Raw genomic sequence first — 23,133 nt, forward strand, 5'->3', positions numbered from 1 at the left:
TTTATGTTGATATGATCTCAGAACAGACTCCCATAATCTCATAATCGTTCTCTTTTTTTTTAATAAACAGGTTAAACTGGACTCCACATGTTTCACTCAGTGCGGTTAACTCTTCTCTGTGGTTTGCAGCATGTGTTGTTTGACAGATCCAGAGCTGGTGCTGCCCAGGACCGACTTGCTGGCCTGTCTGCGGATCCAGTCCAGCATGCAGAACCTCACCATCAGGAAGAAACCTGGGAGACAGAACATAACAGGGTTCATTCCCTCCTTCATGCTTTTAGAGTCATGGATTTTTTAAATTTGGTACAAAACTGAGCCATCGACCATTCTGATGACTGAAATTAATGATTTAGATTTATTTTCTATAATCTGTTCATCGTCTCTTTTAAGGATAGCACGATTTTAAATAAGTGGTTAACACTTTAAAGTAGCATTCACACAATTACATCAACTACTAGAGATGCTTAGAGAAATAATAAGGAACTAATGGGTAGTTCCTTACACTGCAAAAAAATGCATTCTTTTACTTAAAATAAGTGCATTTTTTCTCCAATTGAGGACGAAAGTGAGACACTTTGCCAATGGAACAAGACAATTTACATTTACACTGGAAAAACGATCTAGAGATAAGCAAAAATGTCTTACATTGAGTGTATTTACCCTTAATTTCAGTAGGTAAAAGAGGTAGTTTGCCAATGGAATGAGTATTTTTACTCTTAAAATAAGATAATTAGATAATATGCACTTAAAATAAGACTATGCAATTATTTTTTCTTATTTTAAATGAAAATTGTCTTGTTCCATTGGCAAAATGTCTCTTTTACCTCCTCAATCCAAGAACAAATGCACTTATTTTAAGAAAGAATGACTTAACTAGATTTCGATTTTTTCCAGTGTAAAAGAAGAAAAAACAATTATATTGTCTTATTTCAAGTTCATATTACCGGTATCTAATTATCTTATGTTAAGAGTAAAGATACTAATTTCATTGGCAAATCATCGTAAAGGGTAAATACCCTTAATTTAAGACATTTTTACTTAATTCTAGATCATTTTTGCAGTGTATAATGGGACTAAGCCTTGGTTACCTTGGAAACAAAGAGTAACTGATCAGGAACTAATACTGTAGTTAATTACCAAGGAAACCAAAAGGAAACTAATAAGGACCTAAAGGAAACAGATTCTTTCTTCATAAAAAATATCCAATCAAAAACAGAAATAAATCAATATAAGATTATTAATAAATAAAAAAATATGGAAGGACTTCAAATTTATCCAAAAAAACAAACTGATGCAGACGGATCCAAAAATGAGTGGATAATGTGAGAAAAGTATAAACTTAACCACCTGCTGTACAAAGCGATCCTAAAACTATCAAGTTCTTTTATTTTTCTGCTTTTAAAATTAAAAATTAAAAAGCTATGGATGGATTTTAATGAGATTTTTATCTCATTCCAAGGAACAATCCATTAACTTTTGGTGACGATCGAGATCAGAATCTGGATACAGGATTTTTTTTCTTTTTGACAAAGTGAGAAAGGGATATTTGGAGGAACAAGCAGTTCCGCACTAAACCAGAAGGTGGCAGCAGTGGCTATTGACAGCCTCTAAATCGGACTCAAAAAGTCTGAAGACAAAAAAACAAAAGAAAAGGGAATCATGTTGGTTTGTTAGCAGGATTATTTGAAACCTTATTAACCGATTTTAAAGTATTTTTTTAACTACAAGAAATGGCTCATGCTAACGAACAAATAATTATAATTTAACCCGAGTTTAAAATTTGCTCTCATAGTGCTTTTCTAGCTTATTTTTTAGTTTTGGGTCAGTCTATTGTGTTCTGCTTGTGTTTAATCTTCTCCCTGCTGTCAGATTTGATCAAGCATATAAAAAAAGGAGCTGAAAATAACTTTGTGGATATTAAGGTTTAGTGTGAGGAAGCATCTTTATTCCTAACAGAGACCTTGATTAGCTAAGCCCGCTCTATCATTCCCACACTGACAGAAGGAACCCTTATCAACAAACACGTGACCATTATCTCCGAGAGAACAATGAAAACGTCCCCGTCCTTCAACAGATTCAAAAAGTCAAACAATAGAATCTCCAGTCAGTGGGAGAAGCTTGAGAGACTGTAACCAGAACAGGAAGTCCACCATCAGCACAAACCTTGAAAAGAGTTCAGGAAGCAGAAGAGGAAGTTGTAAAAGTCAGCGAGGGGACTGAAGTTCAGGAAGATGAGACCCCAAGTTGTTCCAAAGAGGCAGCTCAGGCCCCAGATGCTGAGGAAAGCCACTCGGCTCTGCTTCCATTCGTCCCTGGTGCGGATCTCCCGGTAGACCAGGAACAGCATGATGACCCCAGAGAACACCAAGATGACCAGCATCGTCATGGTGGTGAAAGATGCAGCCAGGATTGTCTTTTGGTCGCTCATGTTCATCCAACACCTGCAGAAAAACCAAACCATTAATCTAGAAACTGAAAGGAGAGACGTTCCTCTAGCTGATCAGTACAGCTTCCATTTCTCAGTTAGAAAGGACTGCTTTTTGGCCAAAGACAGATCTACAAAATGATAGATCAGCTGTGATGAAGCTTACATCCGATACGGAGTGGAGATGTCGTCGGCTGGCACAATCTCTACAACACCATAGATGTTTCCCACACGAGAGAGGATGGCAACGGGGACAGCTGGGAGACCTGGGAGAGAACTAAAGCTTAGCATCAACCTTAAATTCATTTCCTTAAACGATCCTTTATACGCTCACCAAACCCGATGAGGAGCCACACAAAGGGTCTCGGGGACGGCCTGAACACCATGTAGACCATCCAGAAGGTGTTGAACACTTCTATCCCCATCCAGGTGAGGGAGCTGAGCAGGGCGTAGTGGAGCATGGCGCCCACCCAGCTACACATGCTCTCCACCTCCACGTTGCCCAGAACCCCGGTAAAGAAGAAGAACAGGCTGAGGACGGCCAGGGACACGGCTAAGCCCATGTGGATGGTGATGGACTGCTCTTTTGATCGCCTCCTAAAGGGAAGCAAAGAACGAGAAATTAGCAGCTAGCAAATGAAATAACATGGATGAAAACTACTAAGAAAAGCAAATGGGTGATTTAGGAGAAAATGTATCATGGAAGCTCATTGGTAGAATTCCCTTATGACAGAAAGAAGGCCACGATTCACACCATTTTATCATCCGGAGGGGGGAAACATTTAATTACAAACCGATTTCATACAGCTGTCTTAAACACTTCATACATTCAGCACTGCACCGTTACAATTCAGTTATCCCCCGAAACTCTCATGTCTTCTCAGTTGTTTTATAGTCTCAACATCGCATTACGTAACTGCACATGCACAGGAATATCATGTCGAAAGCTTACTGGAATTCACGTGCGCTGGTCGACGCCAGCGGTTGCTTTGACACTCGGAGGAATGTTTATACAGATGTTCTCTGTTTATGCCAAACCTCTTAATATAACGTGTAATTGCGTACGAATAAGGCATTAGGGACTTTATTATTGCTAAGACTCATACTTGACCTTTAGCATGTACTGTTTTGTTGCTTATAGGGCCACATAAGACAATAAAACTCACCATTTTTCTCCTATTTCTAATTTCTCTCAGGTACGAATAAATTTTATGAGTGCTCCAGATTTAAGGTACGAGTCTTGCGCAATCAGTCAGCTGTTATCCAAACCCAGTTTTTCACTAATCGACCAGATTTGTTGTTCATTTGAAGCCCTTGTCCATTTTATTAGGTTACATCTTATAGATTATGCAACTCTGCAATTATAAATATTTTTTTTATTTAATGATTACAGAACCACCGGGTCACTAAACTTGCAGCTGGCATGTCGATATCCATGGGAGACCAGGGTTGGGCTAAATATTGCAATATACTCGATGTATCTTGAATTTTCCTGTTATAGAGCAGTTAAAATAGCTCTATCGCAACCATCGACATTAAGCTGTCTGCATCTATCTCACTTTTTCCACACACTTTGAATGCATCATTATCCCCTCCTCCAAACAGGATTATTTTCTGCGCGGCACGCAGTGGAGTCAAAATTACACAAATTTGTTATTTAAGTAGAAGTATAAATACTGCAGTTTAAAAACACTCTGGTAAAAGTTGAAGGATCAACTTGACCTCTTTACTCAAGTAAAAGTGAAAAAGTATGTGCTCCAAAAACTACTTAAAGTATAAAGTAACCTTTAAAAAAAAACAGCCAGATGCCACTATATGAATAAAAACAAGGCTTTGATGGAACTTAACTCTATTTCTGACATTTTGAATTGAAAAATCTTCCTGGATGGAAGAGAAACGTCTTCAAACCTGGAAACAAAGTCCAGTGGATTGTTTTTTTAATAATAATAATAATACACTTTATTTAAAAGGAGCCTTTCTGGACACTCAAGGTCACCGTAAAAAAGCCTAAAAAACACAGTGTCATAAACAAAATAAAAACATTTAAAAAATACAGAGGCTGTGACAGTGAAATTGATATTTAAAGAGAATATGCAATCTTAGACAGATGAGTTTTGAGTTGCATTTTAAAATGGAGAATTGAGTCCGTGTTTCTAAGTAGGGGTGGTACAGAGATAATAATAGAATGAAAATTTTTACACTGCAAAAAGGATCTCAAAATGAGTAAAAATGTCTTAAATGAAGGGTATCAATATGGAAATAAATCTGTGTCGCTGGGATTTGAATTAAAAATGCCACAGAAATTTAAATGTTGTTTTTTTGTTCTTACTGTTTCAGTGTTAAAATATATTCAGAACACTTTTTTGACCTAAAAAAAAATTAATTGTCATTATTTCTACACAGCTGAAATTTCATTGTTATTTTCTCTTCAAGTTAAAAATTCAAATTACTATTTCAAAGTGATTACATTTTCAATACTTATTTTTCAGTGTTAAAAAAAATCAGCATATAAAAAATTCAACCTTTCAAAATTCAAATTCAATATTTTCAGCCTCCTGAGATTCAACTGGCTCTATTTCACCGTCTTAACCAGCATGACGGAGCCGGTTATGCAAGCTAACGCTAACTCAACTACAGAAAAATGAAAGTAATAAACTCACCGTTGAGTTAGCTAACGTTAGCTAACGCTAACTTAACGGTGAGTGTATTACTTTCATTTTTCTGTAGTTGAGTTAGCGTTAGCTTGCATGACCGGCTACGTCATGCTGGTTTTCCTTCCGTATGAGCGCCACAAGCGCCACGTCACGTGACTAAGAAAACGTAACGGGATTGGCTGGGTGTTGGACGCCACAATCCATTGCTAATGTCTGTGACCTGAAGTAACCCTTCCCATTTTACACTGAATTTAGACGCCGAATTTAAGACGGTGAAATAGAGCCAGTTGAATCTCAGGAGGCTGAAAATATTGAGTTTGAATTTTAAAAGGTTGAATTTTTTTACATGCAGATTTTTGAAAAATAAGTATTGAAAATGTAATCACTTTAAAATAGTAATGTGAATTTTTAGCTTGAAAAGAAAATAACAAATGAAATTTCAACTGTGAAGAAATAATGACAATCAATATTTTTTTAGGTCAAAAATGTGTTCTGAATATATTTTAACACTGAAACAGTAAGTAAATATACAACATTTAAATTTCAGTAGCATTTTTAATTCAAATCCCAGCGACACAGATTTACTTCCATATATTAACCCCTAATTTGAGCAGGTAAATAAGATGATTTGCCAATGGAATTAGTATTTTTAATATTAAAATAAGGTATCTAGATATTATACACTTGAAATAAGACAATGCAATTGTTTTTTCTTATTTTAAGTGTAAATTGGCTTGTTCTATTGGCAAAATGTCTCTTTTACCTCCTAAATCCAAGAAAAAATGCAGTTATTTAAAGAAAAATTACTTATTTAGATTTCTATTTTTGCAGTGTATGTTTATGTGTTTTATGAGGGGGATGGAGAGCGATAAAGGGATGACATACAGAGTATTAGTAGGATATTTAGCTGAATGCTGTCATGCTGGTTGATGGAAAACTCAAATCAAGTTTTTACATCACATGTTGCACCTTTTGTTTCCAGTAGTTTCATTGACTGTCTTGCTTTTTGCTAGATTAGTCATTTTCTCTTAAAATAAGTCAATTTGTTCTTGGATTGAGGAGGTAAAAAAGACATTTTGCCATTAGAACAAGCCAATTTACACTTAAAATAAGAAAACACAATTTCATTGTCTTATTTCAAGTGCATATGATTTAATTATCTTATTTTAATAGTAAAAATACTCATTCCATTGGCAAACTATCTCATTTACCTACTCAAATTTATGGCAAATTCACTTAATTTAAGAAATGTTTACTTATTTCTAGATCGTTTTCCAGTGTAGACATGCTTTGACATCATTTTCAGATAAAATTATTTCTCTTTTCATTTATTTATTTTTTTACTTCTGCAACAAAGCAACCTCAGCATTATTAGCTCTTCTGATTTAATCCCATCTGCTTGGCTTTTGCTGGTCCTTAAATTCTTCTGACAACCGCAGGAAGTCGTAACCTTATATGGAATTACTGGGGTGGTAATTATGCAAATGTGCAAAGCTAATGAACGTGCGCTCACTTTGGCTCCAGTTTGACCGCATCACGTCTACAATGATCATTAACTAGAGTTAAAAACATTTGTTGAATCTGATGTGGCGACCTTGTAGACTTGTTATAAATGACCCGAATAATTAGCCAACTCCACCTGCTTCGTCTATATTCGTTATAAATAACGTCTGGTTTGACTTTTTGTCACTAAACTCATTAGAAATCGATTCACTGAGAGAAACGGTGACGTTTTTCTATACTTACTGTCTTTTCAGAGTTACAGCAGAGTATTTAAAAAATCTTCCATATTTTACCTCAGAAATTTGGTGACTTCTTAAATTTCTATGCTTGTTTATCTATGGATTGTTTACACGATTTTTTTATTTATTTAATTGTTAGTTAGACAGTAATGTTATATGACCAACTAAGAGCCCATCGGAGTAAATTTAAAGTTTAAGTTTTGATTTGAAAAAGAGAATTGTCAGTAAAGCCTTAGACAGGGTGGCCGCGGGTCCTTAAAAAGTCTTAAAAAGTCGTAAATCAATTTTCCTCAAAATAAGGCCTTAAAAAGTATTACATTGTCTTAAATTAATTTTGCATGGGTCTTAAATGTTTGTGTGTCATGTCACCGTGAAAATGCGGGCAATCTGTTCTGCGAGGTCGAATATTTTTTTCCGGTAGCCTATGCGCTGCGTTGTCTATGGTTAGGTCAGAGCGTAGCCTACTGCGCAGCTCGTATCGCGCAGCTCTTGATGGCGTAGGCTAAAGCATCTACAGGTAGGACGAATACAGCACCGATAGCCACTCGACTACTTAAACATGGGGAAACAAGAAGTTCAATCACTAATGGCTAGAAAAGAATGAATATTCTTGGTTACGGTCGGTGCCTGGCAGCGCTTATGAAGCTAGCTGCATTGTATGTCGGAAGAATTTCAAACTTGGGACAACGGGGATCAGAGCAGTTGAATCTCACCTACAGAGTAAAAAACATAAAGACTATGTAAAAGCACGCCAGCAGCCTGCAATTGCTAGTTTCTGCTCCACCCAGGGGCGGATCTAGAAAAATATTTATGGGGTGGCAAGAGGGGGGCAGGAATTTTTTAGGGGTGGCAACATATGGCATTTGTTTACACTGAATTTAATCACAGTTATCACAGTTTGGTGAGAATAGTATGTACAGTACTAGTGTTTCATGTGAAACAGTTCATATTAATAATACATCGTACAATGTGATCTCACTTAATAGGAGATAGAAGAATGATAACACTACTTCTAGAGGGGCCTTATGACAGGAAAGGTATTAAGGTAAGACACAGGTGCTGAGTCGCAGATGTGTGAGATTGACTGTCAGAGAGGCAGCTTTGCAGCATTTGCACAAGAAGAAACTATAGAAAGAAAAAGTTCCCCATCAGAGATCTATGGACTGAGCTGCACTACAGTGAGCATTACTACACAGTAGAAATAAACGGGTCAAGGCACCCAAACAAGGTACTGGACATCTATGTAATGTTTACTCTGAACACACATTTACCCCATTTGTTCCTCAGTAACTTGACAAACAGCAGTTACGGCAACATGAAAGGGACATTTCATGCATGTAAATAAGCTGTAGATAGAGCTGCATATGGAGGACCAACTCTGCCATATTTAAAAATAAATACAGATATAAATAAATGCTCAATAAATAAATAAGCATACAATTAATTGCCACCAAAAATACAATCAACAAATAAATGTAATTAGAAATTATATTATAATGGCAGGCAGAAAGAAATAGCGGCGAAGAAATAACTAGGGTAAAAAAATACAAAGGAAGAATAAAACAGACAAAAATATGATAACATGCACATAAATAAATACTTAAAAAAATATAAGTAATTAAAAAATGAAGTTGAAGATAATAAATGACAAAAAAATAAATAAGGTAAATATTAAAAAGGCAAAGAAATAAAGAAGCCAATTAAAAGAGTTATATACCTTTATGACTAGCTGTATAATTTAATTTCTACTTACATTTATTTGTTGTTTGTATTTTTGGTGGCAATTAATTGTATGCTTATTTATTTATGAAGCATTTATTTATTCCTGTATTTATTTTTAAATATGGCAGAGTTGGTCCTCCATACTGCTGTATCAACAAATCAACAAAAAGGCGGGTTCTGTATGTTACATCAAAATCTCCACAAATCTGAAAAGAAGCAACATAAAAATACATTTTGCTTGTGAGTAGGTTCATACGGGTCATTTCTGGATAGTTTCATATTATATATACAAAAAAAGAAACAACAACACTGCTTCATATTAAGCAGGATTCACACCAGTATCACATTTTTAACTTTTAACACTTTTGGTTTTATTAAAGGAAATATCAGATTTTCTCAGGTGCCAAAACAAAATGTAACAGCTCTGTAAAGGCTCACCAGAGAGCAAAACATAAAGTTAACATGACTATAACAGCTGAATGCAGTGATTTCCATGTTGCTCAGCAAAACGCTTCACAACTTTATTTAGATCCAATCCCTTTGTGCGTTTTGACTTGAGTACAACCAAACTAGATTGTCTCTTTTCTGTCATAGTTGACAGCAAATATGTCTTTCTGAGCCTGAGACGTCAGGCCTAACTAACATCATAGATAGAGAAATAACGTTCTGCAACCTGATTTTTATCATCTCAAAATCGGCATTGCAGCTATGCTAGCAACATTGTGCTTTCATTATGATTTCATTTCTCGATAGATAGTTAATCAATTTTTACCTGTTTCATCCCGTGTCTCCTCTCCCCATCACCCCTGGCTCCCTCGCTTTGCCCCATTCGGTTTTCAAAACAATCAGTCTCAGTCGCTCTCGCGTCATCTCGTGCTGCATTCACTGCAGTCCGACATTGGAAATTAGCGGTCGTAATTCTCAAATGATTCATAATTTATAAGCCTCGCCACCCCTACCGCCAACTGGGGTGGCAGCAGGGGTGGCAAGGCTGTCATTTAGGGTGGCATTTGCCACCCTATGCCACCCCAGTAGATCCGCCTATGGCTCCACCGTTTCCACCGCAAGCATCGATGTTAACAGTACAACGCTGAATGTTACAATAGGAAATCCACAGCCTGCAACAAGCGTGCCGTCTGAGCTCCGAGCAATTTGTGGCTCCACGCCAACACTCCGAAACAGAGGTGATTTGGGTGCTGAGGACCGTGACAAGCCACCATTCATTCAGGTCTAATGACGGGATTGAAGAACTGTTCAAAGCAATGTTTCCAGATTCGGGGCTTGTTCAGTCATTTACTTGTGGAAAAACCAGATACGTAGCTAAATTTGGATTGGCGCCATATATATAAAAAAAAGAGCTCATCACCGAAGTCCAAAAATGCGGTGCGTTTGTGCTTATGTTTGACGAGACTCTGAACCAGACAACCAAAACCAAGCGACTGGACTTGCATGTGCGTTATTGGTTAAATGACCACGTCCAGTCTAGATTCTATGGATCACAGTTCATGGGCCATGCAACTACCCAGGACCTACTTCAACATTTCAAAGTAAGTATGCCATATATTTGTTTACCTTTTGTATATTATTATATAGTTAGTTTACTGATTTGTGAAGTTATTAACAACTATGGATATGCCACTATACATTAATTAGACAAATTGAAATAAAATGATTTAAAAGAAATTACAAACAGCCAGCTTGAGTTTTAGAAAGGTAGTAGAGTCTGGTGTTTACTAGGGCTGAACGATTTTGGAAAATAATCTTATTGCAATTTTTTTTCTTTATATTGCGATTTAATGCAATTTTTTTCAAGTGTTCATATGTTCATTTGTGCACATGCACATTGTTATAAATGGGTAAGTACACTCTTTAGGGAAGGCTTTCTCAAGTGCCAAGTTGTCTAATATTATTATTATTTTATCTTTTAATTTTGGTTGATTCAATAGTTGTCACTCAAGTTGTATTATGTAAATGTCTTTCACTTTGAAAGCAGCTGAAATTGTAATTTATGTTTATTTTTGTTCTGAAGGAACAGTATTTTATATATTTAATAGATTTTATAAGCATTTGTTCATGGGACCTAAATGTTCTGAAAATATTGTAATAAATATAATTTAGGACTGTAATGACATGTTTGTTGTCTTTTGTTTGTTGTCAACCGTCATTTTGATTTGTACAGTATTTCCATCGTACGTTTGGTCTTAAATTTCATTTAAAAGTGGTATTAAAAGGTCTTTAAAAGTATTAAATTTAACTTGTTTATACTTGTAGACACCCTGATTAGAAGAAAGATAATAAATTATGTTTAGTTCAAGAGTTAAAAAAAACAGTCATTTATTTATTATCTCTATGGTTACCAAATTTACTTCCAGATACACATAGTTCCTAAACAAACTATCATGAAATAAAAAAAGCACTTAATATAACTGAGCAAGTGGTTGAACCTGTTCCTGCAGAAAAAGATGATGACGGCGACACAGCTGATGAAGGATGTAGCGCAGCCCACAGAGGAAATGGCAGAGAGGGCCAGTAGGTGGCGCACTGGTTTAAGCTCCATTTGCTGAAAGAAAACAGTGCAATGAGAAGAACATCAGGGTGTTTGTAAAACAAAAAAAAACAAAAAAAGCAAAGTAGGTCAATGTTAAAAGATAAGGAAACTAAAACAAGAGTAGTTTATTTTATCTTAAAGATCATTACGAGCATCAAGCCTCACCACCAGCACTGAGAAGTAAGTCAGATGGTCACACTCGCACACCGTGTGCTTCGCTCCTTTCCGTTTTGTCATGCATCCATCCACCAACCAGTTCACCTTCAAGGGATCTGCACCAGGAAACAAAACCCCATGAAAACACTGTGCTTAATTAAAGCAAAAAGGTTTCATGACTGTAAAATAAAGACTTCCAACCTTTCAGAGTGTCCCAGGAAACACATTTCCTTTTATAGTTCCACTGAAAAAAACAACAATAATTTATTCAGAGAGAGAAAACCTGGATGTTTGACTTTAACACCAACTGCTGCAGCAGAAATAAACTGTTTCTTGACACCATTTCTGGTAGATATAGCGTGCTTTGCCGCAATATGTCACCTGCAGACATTTGGGTTAGCGAGATATGAGAGCAGCTCAGAAACCTACAGGTGGTTTTTGTGTGTTCTCTAAGGAGCTCTGTGTGATAAACAAAAGGGTGGAACTGTGTGAAAAGATCACTGCCCCCCCCCCCCCCCCCCCCCCCATCCTCCCAACCACTGACATAAAGTTATTAAAGTGAACAATGAGTGTTTATAGTAAGACGACATTTTACAGCCGCTGACCTGAAGCTAATTCTACAGAGGCCAAAACATAAAATACAAATAAAGGTTTTCAGTTTACAAATCAAAACATTAAAACTGTGATATTCAAAATACGGCTGCAACTAACAAGTATTTTGCAATTTGATTAATCTGTCGATTATTTTTCTGATTAAATGCACACTATGCAACATTTTTCAGGTAATTAATGTGTTCCATAACGTTTTGGATGATTAAATGAGTCATTTCAGGTTGAACAAAGGTATTCTCGGCCGCCCTGGTGGTCTGTGGGGGAAATACCGCACTTGCAATTGCAGGAGCACCGACCCGCACCCACAGGCTCAGAAGTCTCGCTAGAGTCAGTCTTGCTTTACGGCGAGAACTGCTACACGCCCCCAGTTAAAAGCATGCTCGTTGCTAGCACAGTGGCGATCTTTGTGCAGTTATGCTACGTTCACATCGGACGCAGCAAAATCGCGTCTGCTGCTTCATTTTTGCTGCTTGTACCAGTTAGTTCTGGCGCACGGCTGAAGCAGCTTTGCTGCTCTGGCTGCGCGGTGCAAAAGTGTGTCTGAGGCGCGTTGGGCGGAGCTTCACTATCCTTTCTCTGCCTTGCAGCTTTATTTGCTGTGATCAGTAGGAATAAAGTAGTTTTAATAGGTTTTTAAGTGAGAAAATACACCTGAAAACGTAATCAGTGCAGTCAGTTCATTCAGATTATTATCCTGCCTTTAATATTTTTTCTGTCGGAGCCGCTCAGACCCCCACATACCAGCGGTGCGCCGACAGTAGGGATCCCTTCATCAGCAGCCTCTGGCCGGGTCGCCTCCTGGCGGTTCACCGCGGCAGCTGGTAGGTGTTTTTCATCTAAATAATCCAAGCTGCATATTCTGCCGGCAGATTTCTGCATTTTAAGTTAATTTAGGCGTCAATAAACTGTTTAAGAGGAGAGAGATCATAGCCTCTGATCAACAGCGCTGTGTCTCTCTCCCTGCGTCAGATGCTTAAACGCGCCCGACGCGCTGCTTCAGCTGATCAGATGCGCTGCGCCTGCTGCTCAAAACTCGCCGCGGGACCTTTTGCTGCACCTTGACGCGCGTCAACCATTGACTTTGCATGTAAACTCGCTACTTCTGTCGCGCCAGCTGCGGTGTGAACGCAGCATTAGTCATTCATTGCGTTCGCCTGTCTGCTAAGCTCAAAACAACCGCGCCTGGCTTGACGGAGAAACCAGGAGAACAGCTGTGCATATTTACGACAGTGCACTTTTACTTTCGCCCTCTGGGGGGAGCCTCGCTGGAAAATCAACACCGGTTGCATAGTGTACCTTTAATAGATTATTAACCAGTTAGCAACAGATTCCTCAAATCTACTCTCCTTAAAGTAGATTTTTTACGAAATGAAACCAGGTGAAACTAAGGTCCCGTCCACACAAAGTCAAAACGAACACGAAATGCTAATATCGTTTGTCGTAAAGACGGAGACGTAAAATAAATGTGATCGTCCACACGAATGCATGAAAACGCTGCAAAATGTATGCCAGGCCTGTAAGTGGCGCTGTGGTGCCAAAGCAAAAATAGGCGACGAAATGTTGGGCATGCGCAGTAATATTTATACATGGTTGCCCTGCGGGTCCATTTTCGTGGTTCAGTCAAATTCAGGTGCTGAACTATGTGGTCGATATTGCTCTGTTCTTCCTGGAGATATTCCAGAAGAAGAAGATTCTGTTGTAAGCCCGTCAGCAGGGTGAGTAGCATGAGCAGCAACCATTCAACACAGTACGGCGCCATTGTTGTTGTGATACTGTGTCGCGCATGCGTGTTTAGAGGCGACGCTATGACGCATGCGTGTAAGAAAAAAAATGCGGTTAGAGCTTAAAGATGGAAAACGGCGTTTCAAAATCTTCCCACTCTGAAGGCTTAATAAAAAAAAGATCGTTTACAGACCTCCTGAAACGCCGGCTCGTATGGATGAGAGGCTGGTTTGGTGAAAAATTTGTGTGTTTAGGCCAGGGTTTGACTTCGTGTGGACGGGGCCTAAGAGGTTTCCACTTGAGGAGTTCTGGATAGAGCATATTGACAGATGAAAAAGATTTTTTATCTTAAATGCAAAATGTTATATATATTTTTTATTTTATTTTACAATTTTTGTGTAATTACTGCTCTAAGTGAGCAGTGAGTCTCTATATCAGGCAACCCGCGGCTCTTTAGCTCCCTGGAGCTTTTTCAAAAATTTCTGAAAATCAAGTTTTTTTTGTTGTTTTGTTTTAATATGGTGTGCAGGAGGTCAAACCAAAAATAATTATATTAATTTGCATCATAGCCATAGAGATCAGTGGTCATAACTTGCAACCAGCGCTGCACGGTTCCAGGCAAACAAAGCTGCTGGAGTGTCTCGGACCGTGGATCCCAAAGGGAAAAAAGGAAGATTCAAAGGATGGACCGAATCATTTTCTTTCATTATCAATGCATTACGATTGCCTGCATTTTTGCTTGGTAATGAGAGGTTGGCAAAAAATAAAATAAAGGAAAGGCAAGCTAAATATGCAGCCAACCACCAAGCTGGGAGGGAGAGAAAAATGGTGATTGCAGAACTTCTGGATAAATTAGAGGAGAGCAAATGTAGATTTAAGAAGTAGATTGCATCTCCAAACTCCACTACTGCTGCTAGTTTGGTTACAAGGATGGAAAACCGTCCACAGATCAAACAGGTAGCGCTCTGATGCAGGGATGGGAACTTTCTTCCATTTTTTTCCCAAATCCTAAACATATAAATCACACCAAGGAACGAATAACGAAAAATTGATTACCTAATTGGTTGATGATTACTTAAATAATCGATTAATCGTGATTATTCTGATACACTTTTTCAGTCCTAATACAAATATCTATCTATCTATCTACCGTATTTTCACGACCATAAGGCGCACCGTACTAAAAGGCGCAGTCTCAGTTATGTGTCCCATTTCTGTATTTAACACACACATAAGGCGCACCGGACTATAGGGCGCATTTTTTATATACAGGTACATGTCCTCTACTACCTTTAAATACCTCTACTGCGTATTTTAAAAATACAGCGGGCCCAAAACTGAGTATGACTGTGCTTTATTCATGTATTTATTAACAAGTATTAATCAAACCTGGGTGCTGGCCGTGAGACAGACACATCGCAGATGACACAGCGCTGTGATCACTCCTAAATTAACTTAAAATCCTGAAACCTGCCGACGGAATATGTTCGCTTTTATTGCCGGTATCCTGGTGCCTGCACTGTAAATTATTTAGATGAAAAACACCTGCCAGCCGCCGCGGTGAGGCTGCTGTTGAAGGGATTTACTGTCGGTGTACCGCTGGTATGTGGGGGTCTGAGCGCCTCCGACAGAAATAGATAATCTGGATGAACTGACTGCAATTATTAAGTTTTCAGGTGGCCTTTCTCACTTAAAAACATATTAAAACTACTTTATTCCCACTGATCACAGCAAATATAGCTGCAAGATTTAGATTATTTAGATGAAAAAACACCTGCCAGCCGCCGCGGTGAAGAGGAGGAGACCCGCCCAGAGGCTGCTGTTGAATTAAGTTTTCAGGTAGAAAAATAGAGCTGGAGCAAAACTGAGTATGTTTGTGCTTTATTCATGTATTTATTACAAAGTATTAATCAAACCCATCAAAGTCATCATCCCCACAATTAAACAGCTGCGCTAAATCAGACATGACAGTTTCCCCTTCTTCGCTGTCAGAGTCACTTTCCGTGCAGCGCAGCTCCTCAGAAATAATGCCGGCTTTTGCGAAAGCTTGAACAACAGAGCCAGCAGACACGTTAGTCCATCTACAATCCATCCGCAAACGGTGGCGTAACTTGCCCGGCGCTGCCTTCCACTTATCCTGAAACTGTGGTCTCCGTCTGTCATCCATCGCTCCCACGCCGCTCGCAGCCTTACTTTGAACGGCCGCTTCACACCGATGTCGAGCGGTTGAAGTTCCTTTGTCAGACCCCCGGGATAACGGCGAGCACAGCGTCCATTTGATTCACCTTTTTTTCACATCGGCTGTGAGATGGGCACGCAGCGATGGTGATGCGTGGAAAAAAGCACCTGGTCTCCTCACATACACCTGCCTTTCATCATCTCATCATCCATCCAGCCCTTTTCATTTGCGTTAATATCATATGTCATCAGAGCGTTGTGTCTGTCTCGCTGTCAGCTCCCAGATCAGCTTCTCTGATTGGTTGATGCGGCGCGTCCAGCAGCAAAACTTCAATTTTTCCATCTCGAGCAGCAGCAGCGCGTTGGCAGATGCTTAAACGCTCCCGACGCGCTGCACCTGCAGCTCAAAACGCGCTGCGGGACCTTTTGCTGCGCCTATACGCGCGTCAACCATTGACTTTGCATGTAAACTCGCTGCTTCTGCTGCACCTGCTGGGTCCGGTTCACACCGATGTCGAGCGGTTGAACAGCGAGCACAGCGTTAATTTGTTTCCCCATGTTTTTCACATCAGCTGTGAGATGGGCACGCATGGAGTTACGTATTAACAGCGATGGTGATGAGTGGAAAAAAAACACCTGGTCTCCTTACATTCAGCCACTCTTTCATCATCTCCTCAATGAGGTGGTCTCAAAAGTCGCAGTTACAACAAACATAGGGGGCACCGCACCATAGGGCGCACCGCACATTTTGAGGGGAAAAAAAGACGTTTAAGTGCGCCTTATAGTCGTGAAAATACGGTATCTATCTATCTATCCATCTATAGTAATACTTTGTTCATGTTGTGCAACGGCTCAATTTTCACTTCTATACCAAAGCGTATATACTCAATATATAGATATACATTTATTAGTTGAACAATTTAGCAAAATATTAAATGTTATTCTTTAGCGGTTAAATGTTGGTGTGATCAATGTTTCTATTGTAGAACTGTGGTGGCTTTTAGCCTGTAAAGTTGTAACATTTTCTGCTGTTACAGACATTTTTAATCTAACTTAGATTTCTAGTATTTTCCTAAATATTTAAAAGCAGATCAGTGCTTCTCTAGTTCCTACCAAATCAAGTCAAATGTATTCATGTATGTAGTATTCTGTCTGTTTTACAGCTTTAATGCATCATTCTAACATTCAGTTTTCATAGTAAAAATAAGGATATATTAGATTGGTCACTGATGATGAGTGGAACTAAAATCACCAGTTTGAATTAGGACTGCAACAACGAATAGATAAAATCGATAAAAATCGACTTTTAAAAGCGTTGGCAGTGTTGCCAACTCGGCGACTTTTCAGACCCCTCCAGCGACTATTTTTCAAAAGAGCGACTAGCGACAAATCTGGCGACTTTTTACGGTGTCCCTGGCGGCTTTTGGAGACTCTTACGTGAAAGCATGTATCGTTCCTACTCTGCCGTGAGGCGCCTCCCCCATCCCAACCCCGTTCTCCTGCAGGAGTCCCTCTCAGCGCTGCAGTCAGAGCCGCAGGATGTTTACCCTCAGCGTCCAGACTGCAAATGAAGCGCGCATGCGCCGGGATTGACGGCGCAAATTGATCACAATAATTAAAATAGCCTGCGCTTTGGAAAGCGAAAAAAGTCGTAACATGCAACTTTTGTCAAAACAAATGAACATGGCACGGAAGCACCATGTTTGTTTGGTTTTAAAGTGGGGAAACGTAACGTTAGTTTCTCAGGTAGCTCATCTGATGCTTTCCTTAACGTGTTAGCAGGTTACAGACAGTGAGAAGGTTGGCTACTTATTTTACTTTTAATTTCATTTGAATTAGCTTAAGCAGCGTTTATATTTACTTTATAAATAAATTAACTTGCAAATTATGAGGGCAAGGCTTTTAAAGTTTAAATCTTCTGGCAAAGATAAAGTAAAGAAGATCCTGCAATTTATGGAAGTAAAGCAGAATAAAATCCATCAAGATCAGTAATATGTCAATTAATTATCTGCCACATTTCCATGTAAATATCTGTCTTTGGAGGATGTGTTTTTAGCACCCCTAGTTCTCTCATTTTTATTCCAAATACAATTTATAATTTGAATCACAGGGCTATTTTTATCTCTATGGTTCAGTATTTTCTCAAGCAGCAACTTTAACTGCTATACTTTCCTGTCTTAAAAGGCAGAACTCTTCTAGTCTAAAAAAACCTCATTTGTTGAAATGGGGGGGCCTATTGTTTGAACCCCTTAGGGGGTTTTAAAAACAAAAATGTCTCTTTTTGCGCTTTATGAAACAAAGTAGCCTATATTTTGTGGATGTACAGCTACATTTCTCATGTAAGTTTGCGTAGTTTTAACACAAACATTTATTTTTCATATTGCACCAGTACAGTTAATGAGCAACCTGTACTTGTGTGCTTGTTTGTTCTGTCTAAAATGTTTATTTTTGAATAAAGAGGTTAATATAAAAAAATATTTTTTGTCCGATTCATCGATTAATCGAAAAAATAATCAGCCGATTCATCGATTTTTAAAATAATCGTTAGTTGCAGCCCTAGTTTGAATTAATGAACTGATGAACCATAAAACCTGATTTAAATTTAAACTTTTACAACATTTCAATGCACAATTGCAAAAAGGCTAAATTTGAACTGATATTTTATTATTAAAAATACTTACAGGTAGGAGGTTATGGTGAAAGTCGATGCTTATGGGCTCAGTCAGATTAGCGATGATCTCATTCTCCACTGTGATTTCTACCACATCATTGAGAAGCTGAACCTCCTCGTAGCCAACCTCGATTTCACACACAAACACACGTTTAGCATCCAACAATAACCACTTCACACAGAGCTAAGAGTAAAGCATGCAGCAGAGAAAGAAACGACAACCGAGGGCCGATGAGACGCTCAAAGATGGAGGGAAAGACGGCGGCCTACCTGGAACAGAGAGTTTTTCTTAAAAAAGGTGACGGACACTTTGTTTTCAACCTTCATTTTTGTTTTCATGGTGGATGGGATGGAGACAGTAGGAGTGCCCTAGAAAACACAACACGGAATGTGACAGGCATGCTTGACACATTCGTTTCCACTTCACAAGTAAAAACCTTTCAAATAAGTGGAAAACTACTGAGTCAGAAGTGCAATGAAAGATGATTGAGATCCAAAATATACCAAACTGCAGCCGTTTGTGTGAATGCAACCCCTCCTGCCTGCTGCGTGCAACTATAATGAGTGGATCTGTTTGCTGATTACTGGCTGCCTCTTTAAACGACTTTATTTTAAGACACTTTGCTTAAAAATGTCAGCGTTCTATAAGCATCCTCTGCTTGTCAGTGAAGAACAGCTACTCTTTGCTTTGATGTGGTTTCCCTCTCACCTATTTTCTTTATCACAACTGCCCTCCATGTGTAGGAGCAAACCCTTTGCACGTTGAAAGCTGCTGCAAACACAGGAGCTTCAATGCACTGGAAAAATGATCTAGAAATAAATTAAGTGTATTTACCCTTAATTAGAGTAGGTAAATGAGATAGTTTGCCAATGGAATGAGTAGTTTTACTCTTAAAATAAGATAATGCAATTGTTTTTTCTTATGTTAAGTGTAAATTGTCTTGGTCTATTGGCAAAATGTCTCTTTTACCTCGTCAATCTAAGAAAAAATGCACTTATTTTAAGAAAAAATTACTTTTCTAGATTTTGATTTTTTCCAGTGAATGCACTGGAAAAAAATTCAAATCTAGATAAGAAATTTTTTCTTAAAATAAGTAGGGATGCACGATATAATCGGCCCCCTATCGGTATCAGCCTTAAAACTGAATATCGGACATCGGCCACCCCACCGATATTTAACCCGATATTTGATCAGTTTCTGAGTTTCTAGAGTCTAAAAAAATAAAAATACTACTACTTCTTCCTCAAAAACTTTTTTTTACAGAATTAAAAACTTCTAAAGACGAGGGAAAAAATATTGATCCATTAAAATATCACAATATCTTCATATGCTGATATATTGCCATTTAAAAACACCATATCAATCTCTTTTACTAATGAAATATTGCTATATGTCATCGTTATGCTACGAAATCCCCCGAAAATTCACCAAATGTTGCCATATTTTTATATGTTGATATATTGACGCGGTATCGATCTATTTTACTAACAAAATCTCACAAGAATTTGCAAAATATCACGAGAGTTTGTAACAGAATGATGAAATTTCACCAGATTTTGAAAGTAAAATAGATCGATACCGCGTTTTTAAAAATCTATTTGATATCAGCATATGAAAATGTATTTGAGTATATTATTTTTCCAAGTGTCAGAAATGGATAACAAAACTGCTATTTTCAATGACTACTTATTTTTGTCCAGCTTTAACATCGGTATCGATATCGGTTATCGGCTACATGAGTTTTAAAATATCGGCATATCGGATATCGGCCAAAATCCCGATATCCTGCATCCCTAGAAATAAGTGCATTTGTTCTTGAATCGAGAAGGTAGAAGGCAGCTTTTGCCAATGGAACAAGACGATTTACATTTAAAATAAGAAAGCACAATTACATTGTCTTATTTCAAGTGCATTTTATCTAAATATCTTATTTTATGAGTAAAAATACGCATTCCATTGGCAGCTATCTAATTTACCTACTCAAATTAAGGGAAATACACTTAATTTAAGAAATAGTTACTTATTTCTAGATCGTTTTTCCAGTGTGAAACTGAACATGGAAGGACTCAAACTATAGGTGATTTAAACTGTAAGTGATGTTTTTCTAAACTGCAATAGTTTTTTCAGTGCAAGTTAAACTTGCAGGGTGAAATGACAGCACTGGAAAAAAAATCGCAATCTAGAGAAGTAATTTTTACTTCAAATAAGTGCATTTGTTTTTGGATTAAGGAGGTAAAACAGCAATTTTGCTTTGGAACAAGACAATTATTATTATATAATTCTTATGTCAAGAGCATGTTATCTAATTACCTAATTTTAAGAGTAAAAATACTCATTCCATTGGCAAACTTTCTCATTTATCTTCTCAAATTAAGGGTAATTACAGTTAATTTATATTTGTTTTACTTATTTCTAGATTGCTTTTCCAGTGAAGTCATAGTCTTCTTAATTTTCTCTTTTGTCGGCTAGAAAAGCTGTTGCTTAGTCTGCTGTAATGTTGCAGTGGATGGTGGATTGCTTAAAAACACTGGTTTTAGTTCATTTCTTAAGGAGCAGCTTTAAGGATTTTTTGGATTTTTATTTCAAGGGGAAATTAAAATCTTTGTCATTTTTGTCAATGTCTTTTCTCCTTTACTTCCCATCGAAGCATTTTGGTCAATAATAAAACCACAGCTGAGTGTGAAGCCACAGGGATGAGGATCAGCTCCTCCATGTCCGTGGACATGTTCCTCCACCTGAAGGAGGTGGCTTTTCCACGTCAGGTAGGAGGGGAGCTGCTGCCTCAAGTGGAGTTTAAGTATCTTGGCTCCTTTTTACGGCTGGTGGGAAAATGTACTGGGAGCTCGATAGACGGATTGGAGAGTCTGCTGCTATGATGCAGACGTTGCATCGGTCTGCTGTGGTGAAAAGAGAGTTGAGCTAAAAGGCTAATCTCTTAGACTTAGACTAACTTTATTGTCATTTTGTACACACAGTGTATAACCAACGAATTTTTTGTTTGTACAGCTCTCAAGTCATTTCCATTTCTTAAAGTGCAGCAGTGATCAAACGCAAACATGGTGATCAAAGCTCCTGATTCATCATTCAGACTACGTTCCTACCATAACCTATAGTCAAATCTGGATCATACTAGAAAGAACAAGATCCTGGATGCAAGTGGCAAAATGAGCTCCCTACAAAGGATCCATTCAGAGAAGTCAGCCCTGGTGACTCGGACTTCTTTTTCAGATGCCGTCTGCATGACTCTTTTGGGAGGTGTACCAGGTATGTCTCACCAGGAGGAGGCAGGGGGCGACCCGGGACGCGCCAAAGGGACTATAGCCCCATTTACTCTACCCTTGAAAAAACCGATCCATGCAGAGACCGGTCCGAGCTCGGATCAGTTAACCAGGCCGAGCTCGGTTCTGACGACCGTTTACGCATCACGCTATCTCGGTTCCTCGCCTCCTAGTGACGATCTGCGGTATTACTGCCAGTACTAAAGGAGGAAATCAAGCAGTTGGTGGCGGTGATGCACCAAAAGTTGTTTGCCAACTGCCATAAAACACAAGAAGAAGAAGAAGGAGGGAATCAAGTAAATCAAAATGGCGGCGCCCGTCACATTGAGAAAGTTATGCTTGATTATTATTGCTGTACTTCGGTGCTATTATTTAAAATGTTGTGTGGAGAAGATTTCAATTGTTGTTTATAGTTTAAGAAGAAGTTGTTCTTCTTCTGTTTCCAGAGGGGCATTACCGCCACCTACTGGAATGGAGTGTGAATTGGGATGTGCAGCCAGACGGAGATGGCGCGTTCTGCTCATCTTGTTATCAGAGAACCGAGCCAGGGAGAAACCGAGCCGAGCCCACCTCTGGAACTGGTCTGCAGTTATCTCGGTCCGGTTGTGTCTAGCTCGGTTCAGTTCAGTTTGCTTTCCATTTACACACCATAAGTTATCTCAGTTTCTGAGGTCGGACCGGTCTCGGCACGATTTTTCAAGGGTAGTGTAAATGGGGTATATGTTTCTCTGCTGGCCTGGGAGCACCTTGGGTCTTCCTCCAGCAGGGCTGCAGGGAAATCTGGGAATCTCGGCAGAGGCTGCTGCCTCTGGGACCCGGATAAGTGGAATAAAACGAGTAGGAGAAAGTGTCTAACTTTACATTTTAATCTTATCACGAGAAAGCTTGTCAAGTTAAATGATTTTGTTCCCGGGAAAATAAGAGTTCACTTCTTTTGAGTACATTTTCCCTCAGATTTAGGAGTTGTAATTTGTTTTAAAGACATCCTTTTTTGGAAGGTGAAGAAAGAAAATAATGAAATATGCACTGGAAAAATGATCCAGAAATAAGTACAAATTTATTAAATTAAGAGTATTTACCCTTGAGTTCAATAGGTAAATCAGATAGTTTGCAAATGGAATGAGTATTTTTACCCTTAAAATGAGATAATTGGATAATATGCACTTTAAATAGGACAATGAAATTGTGTTTTCTTATTTTAAATCTAAATCGTCTTTTTATCTCCTCAATTCAAGAAAAAAATGCACTTATTTTAAGAAAAAAATACTTACCTAGAACCTTTACCTTACATGACAATTAACAATTAACAAAGTAACATAGATAATAGAAACTGTAAGGACAATGGAAAATGCTAGGACAGCACAAACAGGCTACCGCAGGTACTATTTAATGTAGTTGCCAGTTAGGGACCTGTGAGGTGTCTG

At 38.4% G+C, this 23,133-nt stretch overlaps 1 protein-coding gene across 2 annotated transcripts in view; it reads right to left on the reverse strand.

Moving 5' to 3' along the window:
• Nucleotides 1-62: 62 nt before the first annotated feature.
• Nucleotides 63-23,133, reverse strand: part of adgrg1 (adhesion G protein-coupled receptor G1) — a 60,249-nt gene continuing 37,178 nt past the window's right edge. For both annotated transcript variants that reach the window (XM_038288356.1, XM_038288355.1), the window contains exons 7-15: nucleotides 18,701-18,799; nucleotides 18,441-18,557; nucleotides 11,449-11,491; nucleotides 11,257-11,363; nucleotides 10,988-11,103; nucleotides 2,760-3,022; nucleotides 2,592-2,691; nucleotides 2,164-2,441; nucleotides 63-233 (exon numbers count right to left, since the gene is read on the reverse strand). In XM_038288356.1, the coding sequence (XP_038144284.1) occupies nucleotides 106-233; nucleotides 2,164-2,441; nucleotides 2,592-2,691; nucleotides 2,760-3,022; nucleotides 10,988-11,103; nucleotides 11,257-11,363; nucleotides 11,449-11,491; nucleotides 18,441-18,557; nucleotides 18,701-18,799 (1,251 nt within the window). In that variant the 3' untranslated portion in view covers nucleotides 63-105. The remainder of the gene's footprint in view (nucleotides 234-2,163; nucleotides 2,442-2,591; nucleotides 2,692-2,759; nucleotides 3,023-10,987; nucleotides 11,104-11,256; nucleotides 11,364-11,448; nucleotides 11,492-18,440; nucleotides 18,558-18,700; nucleotides 18,800-23,133) is intronic.

This window comes from Cyprinodon tularosa, unplaced genomic scaffold (assembly GCF_016077235.1).
Source record: "Cyprinodon tularosa strain WSP-4 unplaced genomic scaffold, ASM1607723v1 ctg252, whole genome shotgun sequence".
NCBI classification, from domain to species: domain Eukaryota; kingdom Metazoa; phylum Chordata; class Actinopteri; order Cyprinodontiformes; family Cyprinodontidae; genus Cyprinodon; species Cyprinodon tularosa.